Genomic DNA, 12,322 nt, shown 5'->3' with positions numbered 1-12,322 from the left:
CGAATGTTGTTGCGTTTAATGTTGTCCCAGAGGTCTCTTAGGCTGTCTTCATTTCTTTTCATTCTTTTTTCTTTAGTCTGTTCCGCAGCAGTGAATTCCACCATTCTGTCTTCCAGGTCACTTATCCGTTCTTCTGCCTCAGTTATTCTGCTATTGATTCCTTCTAGTGTAGTTTTCATTTCAGTTATTGTATTGGTCATCTCTGTTTGTTTGTTCTTTAATTCTTCTAGGTCTTTGTTAATCATTTCTTGCATCTTCTCAATCTTTGCCTCCATTCTTATTCCGAGGTCCTGGATCATCTTCACTATCATTATTCTGAATTCTTTTTCTGGAAGGTTGCCTATCTCCACTTCATTTAGTTGTTTTTCTGGGGTTTTTTCTTGTTCCTTCATCTGGTACATAGCCCTCTGCCTTTTCATCTTCTCTATCTTTCTGTAACCATGGTTTTTGGTCCACAGGCTGCAGGATTATAGTTTTTCTTGCTTCTGTTGTCTGCCCTTTGGTGGTTGAGGCTATCTAAGAGGCTTGATGGGAGGCTCTGGTGGTGGGTAGAGCTGACTGTTGCTGTGGCGGTCCCTTATTCTCTTTTAAAATTAAATTGTGGAAAACATTTGAGAGAAAATCATGAAAATGATGCCAAGTCATAAAACTCCTTTCTCCAAAGCCTAATAAAATGAACACCAATGAGTAAAAGGGAAAGTCAGGGTACTTCTGATTCTGGCCAAGATGGAGTAAGGCCACGGCAGGCCATGTCTCGCAATGATCACAACAAAAACCTGTGGACAAAAGTACAGAAAGTGACTACCTGAGGCCTTTGAAAACTGAATAATAACAGTGAATTTGAGGAAAGAAAACAGTAATTAATGAATAACCAGTGTGGTAACAGTGAGTTTCATGTTTATTTTTCCTCTTTATACCCCGCGTTTGACCCAAGAGCAGGCTAATTGGAGAACTGTACAGTGGGACGAGTCAACAAAGGCAGAAGCCCATCTCTCTAGCCTGAGCACAAGTTAAAGAAAAGACCCCTGCAAGCTGGAGAGCATGGGGGAGAATCCTTGTTTGTTTGTTACTGTTTTTTTGTTTAATTTCTGGTCCTGCCTTGAGGCCAGTCCTAGTTGTGGAACACTGCTGTGACGTGACAGCAGTATTTCAGACACCTGAAACCCTGAGATAAGACCTGTCTCTGAGAAAAGGGGCCCCTGGCATGTGAAGAGTGGGGGGAAATCCACGTTACAGTTGACCCTTGCAACAGGAGTTTTGAACTGTGCAGGTCTACTTACACATGGATCCTGAGGAACCATGTATAGGGAGAGCTGAATATAAGTTATATTCAGATTTTCAACTGTGTGGAGGGTTGGCACCCCTAACCCCTGCATTGTTCACGGGTCAACTGTATTTTTTTTTCTTTCTTTTATCTCTTTGTCTTAAGGGCTCGCTTCCAAAGAATTGTGCAGTAGCACAGGGAGCTAAAACTCTGAGAGAATCTCATATTTCTGGTGAGAAGAACTGGGAAAAGGAGTCCTTGAGAGCCAGAGAGTGTGGGAGAAATGACATGCACGGAAGGCCACACAGAACTTGCGATCTGAAACTGCCTTGAGTGCTTGGTAAAACAAAAGTCAGCATTCCTCAGAGGCTTTTAACAGGACTCAGAGTCTCATGACATAATATTCAGAATCTGCAGATACAATCCAAAATGAGTCAACCAGGAAAGTCTGACCAATTCTCAAGGGGAAAGATAATCAATAGATGCCAACCCTGTTATTACCTAGATGTTGGGTTTATTAAAGACTTGAAAGCAGCTAATACAACCATGCTCTATAAAGGTGAACACTCTTGAAATGAATAGAAGAGTAGAAATTCTCAGCAGAGAACTACATATATAAAAAAGAACCAACTGAAAATTTTAGAAATGACAAAGTACAACATGCAAAATAAAAAATTCATTGGCTGGGCGGTCTAAGCCTCTATAGGCTTGTTGGTTCTTCTCCATGGACCCAACCGAGCGCTTATAGAGCATTTGGGAGAGTCCTGAGGGAGAATCTCCCTCAGGGTAAAGAATTGGGAGCAGGGAATAGCAACTACCCTGGCAGGGATATTGACCTGCCCTTGGATCCTTTTCCTCCGTTTCCCCTCTGAAAGAAAAGCCTTAAGCTGTAGGAGGAATGGCAACACACACTCATCTTTAGATCCTGGTGAAAACTCATTGCAGTTGTGGGAAGGGAACAGGGGAAAAACTTTCTACCCCTGGGGGAGTGATAAGAATATGCACTGAGTCAACTGCAGTTCTAGAAGGGGCAGAAGTGAAGGCCACAACCCTAAGATCCAGGAACAGGGTGCCTGCCTAAGATAGCCTTAATTAGAACAACAAAGAACAGCCTCCCATCCCTACCCGCCCACTGCACTGAGGGATAAGTAAGTAACCTGCAAGAGACAAATCCTCTCTGAGGGGCTGGGGGAAGAAAATACCAAAAGCTGAGGGTAATCATTGAAAAAAAAAAAATACTCTGTCACACCAGCCCTCAACCTAAACATAGGATATCACTAGAGGAATTTGGAGCCAAGCTTGTGGAGCACTGAGTGTTACAAGAGCAACAAGAAACCAAACCCAGTCCAACTCCCAAAGAGATTAATTCAAACCCCTGAGCTAATGACTTAGCAGGAGGAAACATGTCCCCACTTCAAGGCATGTAAACAATTTACTTCATCTCTCCTGTCCTACATGAGATGTTTGGCTTTCAACAACAAATTAGGAAGCCTAAGAAAAAACAAGAAAAAAAGAATACTCTCAAGAGACAAAGCAGTCAGCAGAACCACAGTCACCACTATTCAACATTGTACTAGAGGTATTAAGCAATGCAGTTAGACAAGAGAAACCAATTCGACACATAAGAGTAAATTAACAAAGAAATAAACTCTCTCTGTTTTTAGATGATGTGGTAGAATTCCTGGAAACCCTAGACAATGATAAAATGAACTCAAACAATAGAAGAATTGAGTGGGGTAGCAGGATATAAAATTAACACATAGAAATCCGTAGCTTTTATGTAAACAAACAACACGCATAGAACCCCATTGCAACAACAACAGAGATTGAATACTTAGGAATAATTTTGACAAAAAATGCACAAAACTTAGGAAGAAAAAATTTGAAGCCCTGAAATGCTCAAAGTATACTTGAACAGATGTAAAGGTATCCCCTGTTTTGAATAGGTCAGTTCAACGTTATAAAGATTTTAATCCTCCCTAAATTAATTTATAAATTCATTTCAATCCCAATAAAAAATCCAACAGGTTATATTACAGAGTTAGAAAAGTTAATACTAAAGTTCATGTGGAAAAACAAACATGTAAGAATAGCCAGGAAATAACTGAAAAAGGGAAAACCGTGAGGAAGGACTAGCTCTACCAGTCAGTGAAATACTAAGGGCTGTACAGTTAGAACAGTGTGGTACTGACACGTGAATAGACAAAGAGACCAGTGGAGTAAAATTGTGTGATGACTACGTAAAGTGTCAACTCGGCCGTGCTGATCTACATTTTTCAGAATTCTCTGATACAAATGGAAAGTACAGAATTAGACCCAAGGACACATGGAAATTTAGTATATGACAAAGGTGGCATCTCTAATCACTGGGGTAAGCATGTACTTTTTAATACATGTTGCTGGGACAACTGAGTAGCCACTTAGAAAAAGATAAAATTAGAGTAGCCACTTAGAAAAAGATAAAATTAGATCTGTATTTCACATCATATACATGAGTAAACTCTAAAAAGATAAGGAGTATAAATTTAAAAAAATGAAATCATATAAGTACTAGAAGAAAACATGAGTATATTCCTCTTTAACGTTGGTGTAGGGAAAAGTTTTGTAATTATGACTAAAATCCAAAGGCAATACAAAGGATTGATAAATTTGACTACATAATTTTTTAAAATTGCATGATCCAAACACCATAAAATATAGATAGAATAAACCAGGGGTTTGCAGTAGGGCCAAGTTGTGGTATAAACAGTTATTCTTAATTTATTGTCATGGTATCCTACATGACATTGCCATTCATTTTATGGCAAAAGCGGAGTGATAGTGGGCTCGTGACTAGGAGGGAGATGAGTAGTTTTATTGTGCTTCACCTAGGAGCAGACAGCCTGATGCTATGATGAGATGGCCTATTGAATGCTCAGCTGAGGTAGTAGGTTGGAGGAAGGACTCTGTGAGGTTGGGGAATTCTCCTCCAAGATGCCATATATCCATTGAATCGATTGCCAGTGTATGGTACTGTCACCAAGAAATAGAATAGGCAGGTCCAGAAATCAAGAGGTGGAAGTAGGACTGGCCCCTCTAACCCTCACTCCCAGTGACTCACTTGTAGAATTTATGCTTCCCATTCTCACCCCAAATGTGTATTAGAGGTCCCGGTTCCCAGGGGACAATGTTTTCAAGGGGTGAAAAGGGGGAGCATTTAACCCATTGACTCCTGGTTCCCGTGGGTGTGGATTGTCTCCAGCACAGAAACATCCCACACTTCTGGATTCTACATGTCTGAGTAACAGGTTGGCAACCTAAGGCATCCCACACTGCAGAAGCAGAGCAACCCTGGGGCAGGAAGTGAGCCAGTTTGCACACTTGAAATGATGACTCCTATTGGGTCACTTTGTGTTCTTCATGCTAGTGGACCAGCAGGTAATGAAAGGAGCTGCTATACTCGTAGAGGTAACTGACCTTGATCCCTATGAAGATCTAGGGTTGTTTCTATATAAAGGTGACAGAGAGGACTGTATCTAGAATTCAAGGTATTCACTTGAGTATATTTTTGTGTGTTCACGCATGGGAAAATGTTGACTAGGGACTAGGGAACAACCAACGGTCCAACCAGGGTAAATCCAACAAAGGGCTCAGATCCCTTGGGATAAAGGTTTGAGTCACCTACCAGACACATAACCAAGATGAGATGAAGTGCTGGCCAAGAGTGAGGGAAATAAAGAATGGGTGGTTATAGGAAGGAGATGATGAATATCAATTATGGCTTTGAAATGAGTTGTAGCAGTATGGGTTGTACCATGTTCTACTCATCTTCCAGTCTCTTGTAGAAATAGTGGATGGTTACCATCTTGAAGACTCAGTAATAGATTAGATTCAATGGAAGACATGTTCAAATGTGAGGGGTGCAAAGGATGGGCTGTATTGGGTGCCACTTTTGAGCAACCTCCCGTTTCCTCAGCCTCATCTTTGGTTCCAGCTGTGGCTGTGGTCAACATTGCCATGTAGGGTCCAGCTCACTAGCATCGATAGTGCCTCACTTCAAGCATGTCCTGTGCGTTTTGCTTCCTGCCCTGCAATTCTTGCACACTCACTGAACTCACATGTGTGAGTTAACATGTGAATGTTAAGAGAATGGGGAGTTAACACTCTGGGGTTAAATCTCTACCAGGGGCTAAGAGCTAGTGGATAAATTCTTTCCTTTTCATCCCTTGAATGTGTGGTTTCTGAGATGTATTTCATTAGGCTTCTCAGAAGATTGGTCATTAAATAACCAGTTGCTTGTGGCAGTGACACACTAGAGAAAACTTCTTTGGGTTGACTTTCCCTCCTCCTTGGTTTACTTCCTTATCTTTTACTTCTCCCTCAGAACACACTCCCAAATAAACTATCTGTATGTAAGCCTTTGCTGTCAGGGCAGCCCAAGCTAAACAGAAGTACAGAGCAGGGGTTGGCAAACTATGGCCTGTGGCCAAAACTGTTGCCTCATTTTGTAAATAAAATTTTATTGGAACGTAGCCATGCCTTTTTGTTTATGCATTACTATGGCTACTTCCGTGCCATCAGCAAGTCAAGGAGAGAGGACTCAGGAACCAAACCTGCCAAGCCTCAGTTTTTTAATCTAATTGGAAAAATGCAAATATTTGTGAAAAAGACCGGTTGATAAATTATTTATCCCCAAACAATGGAAATCTGTGCTACCATTAAAAAGATATTTTAGATATACTATTTAGATATTTTAATATATATAAATATCTAAAATTTTAAAACATCTGCCTATAAGGAAAGATTTTCAAGTTATATTATTGAGTAAGATTGAAGGTACCAGAAGAGTGGTGATCCATTGGCATGCATTTTAATAAGTCTCTGGTTGCATATATTTTAAGAACTTCCTTAAGAAAACATAAGCAACTGTTCACAATGGCTGTCTCCAGTTGAGTGGCACTACAGGCTAGGGTGGGTGAGGAGAGACTTAGACTTTATATTTTATACCTTTTTGAATACTTTGAAAATGGATTGTTATATGAGTGAAATACTCTACCTAATAATTGAAAAATGAACGAAATTGAAGGACTGTCAGTTATTCACAACTTTCTCCTCTTGGTGCCCTAATGGAGTGAGTTGGAGTTGGAGGCCATTTTGGATTATGTGAGGGAAGTTGAGTGAGGGAGGAGGTGGATAGTCAGTTTGAGGGTAGTATAAATGCACAGAGGACAAGAGAAGGAAGGGTAAAAGAGTGAATAATCTAAAGGTTAAAAACCTTTTAAAATTACGGCCATGAAATTTTGTAGCTCAGTCCACACTCCTCTGCCTGTTTTTGCAGCTCCACAGAAAGGTCTGAAACCATTGACAATTATTTTAGAAAGCCATTCCTGAGAGAGCGAGACCTCATGAAGTAATCATTTTAGTCAGTTTCTTTTAAAGAGTTATTTTTAAGTCTGATGAGTTTTTGGGATTTTGGGGGATTTCAGCCTGAGGCTCTCTATATCATTGTCTGTTTTTTATGCCAGTAATCAGTATCTAAAATTATGTATATATTTAGTTTATGTGATTAATATCTCTTTTCCCACTGGAATGTAAGCTCCATGAAGGCAAAGACTTTGTTTTGCTCACTGCCGTATTCTTTTTTTTTTTTACATCTTTATTGGAGTATAATTGCTTTACAATATTGTGTTAGTTTCTGCTGTGTAACAAAGTGAATCAGCTATATGTATACATATATACCCATATCTGCCTCCCTCCCACCCTCCCTATCCCACCCTTCTAGGTGGTCACAAAGCACTGAGCTGATCTCCCTGTGCTATGCGGCTCCTTCCCACTAGCTATCTATTTTACATTTGGTAGTGTATATATGTCCATGCCACTCTCTCACTTCGTCCCAGCTTACCCTTCCCCCACCCCATGCCCTCAAGTCCATTCTCTATGTCTGCGTCTTTATTCCTGTCCTGCCACTAAGTTCATCAGTACCAATTTTTTTTTTTTTTAGATTCCATATATATGCGATAGCATACTGTATATGTTTTTCTGACTTGCTTCACTCTGTATGACAGACTCTAGGTCCATCCACCTCACTACAAATAACTCAATTTCGTTTCTTTTTATGGCTGAGTAATATTCCATCGTATATATGTGCCACATCTTCTTTGTCCATTCATCTGTCTGTGGACCCTTAGATTGCTTCCATGTCCTGGCTATTGTAAATAGTGCTGCAGTGAACGTTGTGGTACATGTCTCTTTTTGAATTGTGGTTTTCTCAGGGTATATGCCCAGTAGTGGGATTGCTGGATCATATGGTAGTTCTATTTTTAGTTTTCTAAGGAACCTCCATACTGTTCTCCATAGGGGCTGTATCAGTTTACATTCCCACCAACTCACTGCTGTATTCTTAAGATTTAAAATAGCCTTCTACCCAATAGTTTTTATATTTATCCAAGGAAGACACTCAGTAAATACTTGTTTGTTTTGTTTTTTTAAAATAAATTTATTTATTTATTTTTGGCTGTGTTGGGTCTTCGTTTCTGTGCGAGGGCTTTCTCCAGTTGTGGCGAGCGGGGACCACTCTTAATCGCGGTGCGCGGGCCTCTCACTGTCGCGGCCTTTCCCGTTGCAGAGCACAGGCTCCAGACGCGCAGGCTCAGTAGTTGTGGCTCACGGGCTTAGTTGCTCCGCGGCATGTGGGATCTTCCCAGACCAGGGCTCGAACCCGTGTGCCCCGCATTGGCAGGCAGATTCTTAACCACTGCGCCACCAGGGAAGCCCCAGTAAATACTTGTTTAATCAATAGTTCCATTAAGATAATTATGGGGACAAGTGGAATTAGCTAGGGGTGGCCTCCACAAAAGAGAAAACTTTAATCTTACGGTAACCAATTTGATTTTTCTCAGTCTGACTAAGGACATGACTGGAAAGGAAGATGTGTACCGAGGCCCAGCCATCAGGGCTCTCTGCAGAATCACTGATGTAAGTTCTTTGTTTTACTGAGGTGTCAAAGGGGACCTATTTTTATCTGCAGGTGGCCATGTAAATTTAGTAGGATTCCCTGTCTGACTTTGTGAATCATCAGCAGAAGAGAAACATGACCACCAGAAAGGCTTTTGTGGCTCCAGGTTTTTTTTCTTTTAGATTGTTTTTTCCTTTTGTTTATTTAGATTAGTCTATTTCTCTCTATATTTACCCTCATGGACTTTTGTCATAGGGCACATTGCTTGCAGGAGACAAAAACCCATGTGAATTTAGCTTAAAAAAAAAAAAGCTTTATTTCAAAATACAAATCTCTCAGAATTTGAGGTAAAGCTTACAACCAGAACAAGAAATAGGGTAGCTCTAAGGAACTCAGCAGCAAGATTCTCAGATATTTACTATTATGATCCATCATTTACCAGGCTCAAGCCCTCTCATTTAAGTATTTAAGAGAAACAATCTGATTAGCCATCAGCCAGCCAGTGGCTTGTTGTCGACCTGGGTCCAAATCAGGTGTTTAACCTTGACTTAGTCTGTTGTATTGGGAGGGATGAGGTTATAGAGTATGTTAGGCTGTCCCTTTCTTGGAACTCTGAGAAGGAAAAGTTAAAATGAAAGACAGGCTGGGCATTGCCGAGCAAATTGAATAGTATTTCAGCTATATTCATGATCGGGTGTATTTTATGTATATGTTTGCAATCTTCTCAAATTTCAAAGGTTGAGCAGGATTAAATGGTAAATCTGGATCCTAGGAGGAGTAATAGAAATGGTTTAGTATTTTTCAATGCTCAGTTACTTTATTGTGGTTGCTTTTGTTTTTAGCATTAAATTGATACCATAAGACTTGACCATTCTAGGGCTAGCTAAGACTCTCTTCATCTAAGTATTGATCTTGGTGTATTTACGCATCCTTACTTACCTGCCACCACCTTCCCAGTGTTAAGCTTTCTTCCAGATAAATTAAAAAGAACTTTATTTTCAGAGGATTTCCTATTGAGGACTCAATATAGTAGCATATTGCACATTTAATTTCTTATGAATCTAAAATAATCAGAGATTACAGTTGATTTATAGGACTCTCTGGGATCCATATAAAATACATGCCCCACACTTAGAGGTATCTTCAGGACTTTAAAAGCATCCCCATTTAGGAATTTCTTTTATAATATCCCTGATAGGTTCAGCCTCTACTTGTGTATTTCTTCCGAACTGGGATTCTTCAGTTTGAGACAGTTTATTTCATTGTGGAACAGTTATTCCTCTTCCTTACAAATGTTCCTTCTTGAAGCTGCTGCTTGGTTGTCTGGGTTTTGCCCTCTGGGATCTGATTATTATATGATAAGCCTTTTAATGCATTCCAAATATTTGCACAGAGACAAATATGTGACTTGTTTTTGTAAATTATTTTGAAGTGGTAGTTTTGGATGAAAATATTTTGCTTCAACCGCTTTTTCTTTGTGAATGTTCTCAGGGAACAATGTTGCAGGCCATTGAAAGATACATGAAACAGGCCATTGTGGATAAAGTCTCCAGTGTATCGAGTTCAGCATTGGTATCTTCCTTAGTAAGTGAACAAGTAACTGGTTCTCACGCATGGTACAGTTTCTAGTTGCAAAAACAAAGTATCACTATGATTCTCTCACAAATGAAACATTTTAAAATATGTATACATTTCTGTTACTTTATACAATAATGCTTTATCTGAAAGAGGAACATTGAGCAATTAAAATGGGCAGTTAAAAACATGAAATTTTCATATGTTTGAAAGGTTTTGGTAATCAGAAAGCTATGTTGTGCATATAATACAGGTGGTGGTTTAGGGTGGGATGGGGATCAGAGAAGAAACTGAGCTAATCTCTTTCTTTAAATCGTCCTTTATGACCTGCCCTTCTACCTCTTGTCTCTTTGTCCTCTGCTTTTGTTGGTGCCCTGTGTCTGCAGTGTCCTTCAGTCCAAAGTCTACTGTCCCATTACTAAATTTCCTCCCAGGAAGTGCTGTTTGTTTTAGTAATATCTTTTCTTTCTCTTTTTTATCAAAACAAAATTTATTCATGACAGCCTATCACATTGTATTTGATTAAAATTGGTTACTAATGTGTGAATGGATTAGATCATCTGAATCACGAGAGTTGCTGGTTCTGGAATATAATTGGTCAAGTTTTACAGCAGGTACTCTACTTTTTTATGGTACTCTGTTTTTTCTTCCAGGTGAGTTTCCTGGAAGTAAAACCTATAATGTTAACATTATTTAAGTACCATCCTATTAATTATCCATTCCCTCCCCGTCCTTCCCCTCTCATTACTTCCCTTTATACACCTTTCCCAGCCACAAACATATGCTCACCTTTCCAAAGGGGTCTTGGAGAAAGTGTTTCAGGTCTATTAGTTGTCTCAGAGACTTGAAATAGACTTATAAAGCTATAACATTGTTTCTTTTTTTCTGGAAATGTCTGTTAGTGATTTTCCAAGAAAACTAACTCATGTTTCTAAACTTTTAGTGACTATGCATGATCTGTTCTCAATTTTTTCTGTATTTATTAGCACATGATGAAGATAAGCTATGATGTGGTTAAGCGCTGGGTCAATGAAGCCCAAGAAGCTGCTTCAAGTGATAATATAATGGTCCAGGTACTGTCATTGAATCACCTTAGCTTATGTCTCCAGATCATCTTTCTTTAACCCTACATTTTAGGGGCAGTTTATTGATTCCCCAGATGAGTATTAGCTAAAGGCTAATATTAAGCAGCATAATATTAAGTATATATTAGTGCATATTCCCAAGTGAGTATCCCACTAATTATGATTACCACTGTAGGCCCTGCTATAGTGTTTAGTAGAAACTGTAAGAATATTTGAGAAGATTCTTATATTCAGTGGTAGTTTGAGATGCTCGTTCCAAAGGTCATAATTCATTTCAGTCCTTTGTTTGAAAAATAATTTGTGAAGAAGGATGTTCAATTCCAAGCTTTTCAGGCCTTGATTATACTAGACATTAGAAAAACAGTAAAGAGTAATTATCACTTTGTGAAGCTTTAACTGTTTTGTTGGAAAGATCTCCTTTTGATATTCATTACGCTATTCTTAATTAAAAGGAACAAGATTAAATTCTTAACTGGCAATTTTATGTAAAGTACTCCATTTATATTTGAGAGGGTACTTATTTATCCTCTTTTAATGTTTACTTCTCATGTTAGCATATTCACTTATGAGGAAGTAGAGTAGTAATTTTTCCCTTGGGAAACATTCTCACCTTCCTAACTCTGATCATTGTGTTTTTACACAAAGTGCCATGATAATTACATGCCATAAGCCTACTTCAGGAGATTAATCCTTTAACCACTAACATAACCACAGATGATTTAAATCCACTAAGCAAGACCTGTAACACTGGTAAAGCCTTGGACCTGAGAGCCTTTGTACTAACGATGGATGGGGCAACGCTGAACCTGCTAGAGCCATCTTCAGATTGTATGTCACCCCCTTAATACTTACCTAATCTGTATTAACAACTTCTGAGGGTAAATTAGAAACTCTTATCCTTTCAATCATGCCTGTGTTTGATTCAGTATGAAAAAGATATTCTATTTGTATACATTAAACTTGGATATCTTTTTACTAAAAATGTATTTCCATATGATTCTATATTTATGTAAGTTTTATTCTCTTCCTACTCAGCCTTCTCTCTATATCATATTCTTTTTCTTGTTCTTTAGTACCACGCGTTGGGAGTTTTGTATCACCTTAAAAAGAGTGATCGCCTTGCTGTTTCTAAGATGTTGAATAAATTTACTAAATCTGGTCTCAAATCACAGTTTGCCTACTGCATGTTGATCCGAATTGCCAGTCGCTTACTAAAAGAAAATGAAGAGAGGTAAGTGTTTTCAGCTAAACCTAAGTAATTTTCCATTTGCTGGTTAACATACCTCAGAGTTTATTTCCTTTATGAATATTTTTTGGGCAATGCCGACTTTACAGATGGATTTGGTGTTTTCCAAATTAAGAAAAAAATTATGGGATTCCAAGAATCACAACTTTTATTTTTACTTTAATGTATGCTCCAGCATATATACTTAATAGATTATGATTGCTAATAATACAATAAAT

The 12,322-nt window shown here is 38.8% G+C and overlaps 2 protein-coding genes across 6 annotated transcripts in view; one reads left to right on the top strand and one right to left on the bottom strand.

Moving 5' to 3' along the window:
• The window catches only part of COPG2 (COPI coat complex subunit gamma 2), a 142,459-nt gene that overhangs the window by 32,343 nt on the left and 97,794 nt on the right, over positions 1-12,322 (top strand). For 4 of the 5 annotated variants that reach the window (XM_082399166.1, XM_082399169.1, XM_082399167.1 and 1 more), the window contains 4 exons: positions 8,143-8,218; positions 9,690-9,782; positions 10,760-10,846; positions 11,932-12,089. In XM_082399166.1, coding sequence (XP_082255292.1) covers positions 8,143-8,218; positions 9,690-9,782; positions 10,760-10,846; positions 11,932-12,089 — 414 coding nt within the window. The remainder of the gene's footprint in view (positions 1-8,142; positions 8,219-9,689; positions 9,783-10,759; positions 10,847-11,931; positions 12,090-12,322) is intronic. The other variant, XM_082399168.1, reaches the window with a different exon arrangement.
• Positions 8,932-12,322, bottom strand: part of MEST (mesoderm specific transcript) — a 120,701-nt gene continuing 117,310 nt past the window's right edge. Inside the window, exon 13 of the mRNA XM_082399240.1 lies at positions 8,932-8,966. Coding sequence (XP_082255366.1) covers positions 8,947-8,966 — 20 coding nt within the window. The 3' untranslated portion in view covers positions 8,932-8,946. The remainder of the gene's footprint in view (positions 8,967-12,322) is intronic.

The sequence above is a fragment of the Balaenoptera borealis genome (assembly GCF_965194805.1).
Source record: "Balaenoptera borealis genome assembly, chromosome: 7".
Taxonomy (NCBI): Eukaryota; Metazoa; Chordata; class Mammalia; order Artiodactyla; family Balaenopteridae; genus Balaenoptera; species Balaenoptera borealis.
The sequence above is the reverse complement of the archived record's forward strand: the minus strand, read 5'-3'. Positions and strand labels throughout refer to the sequence as shown.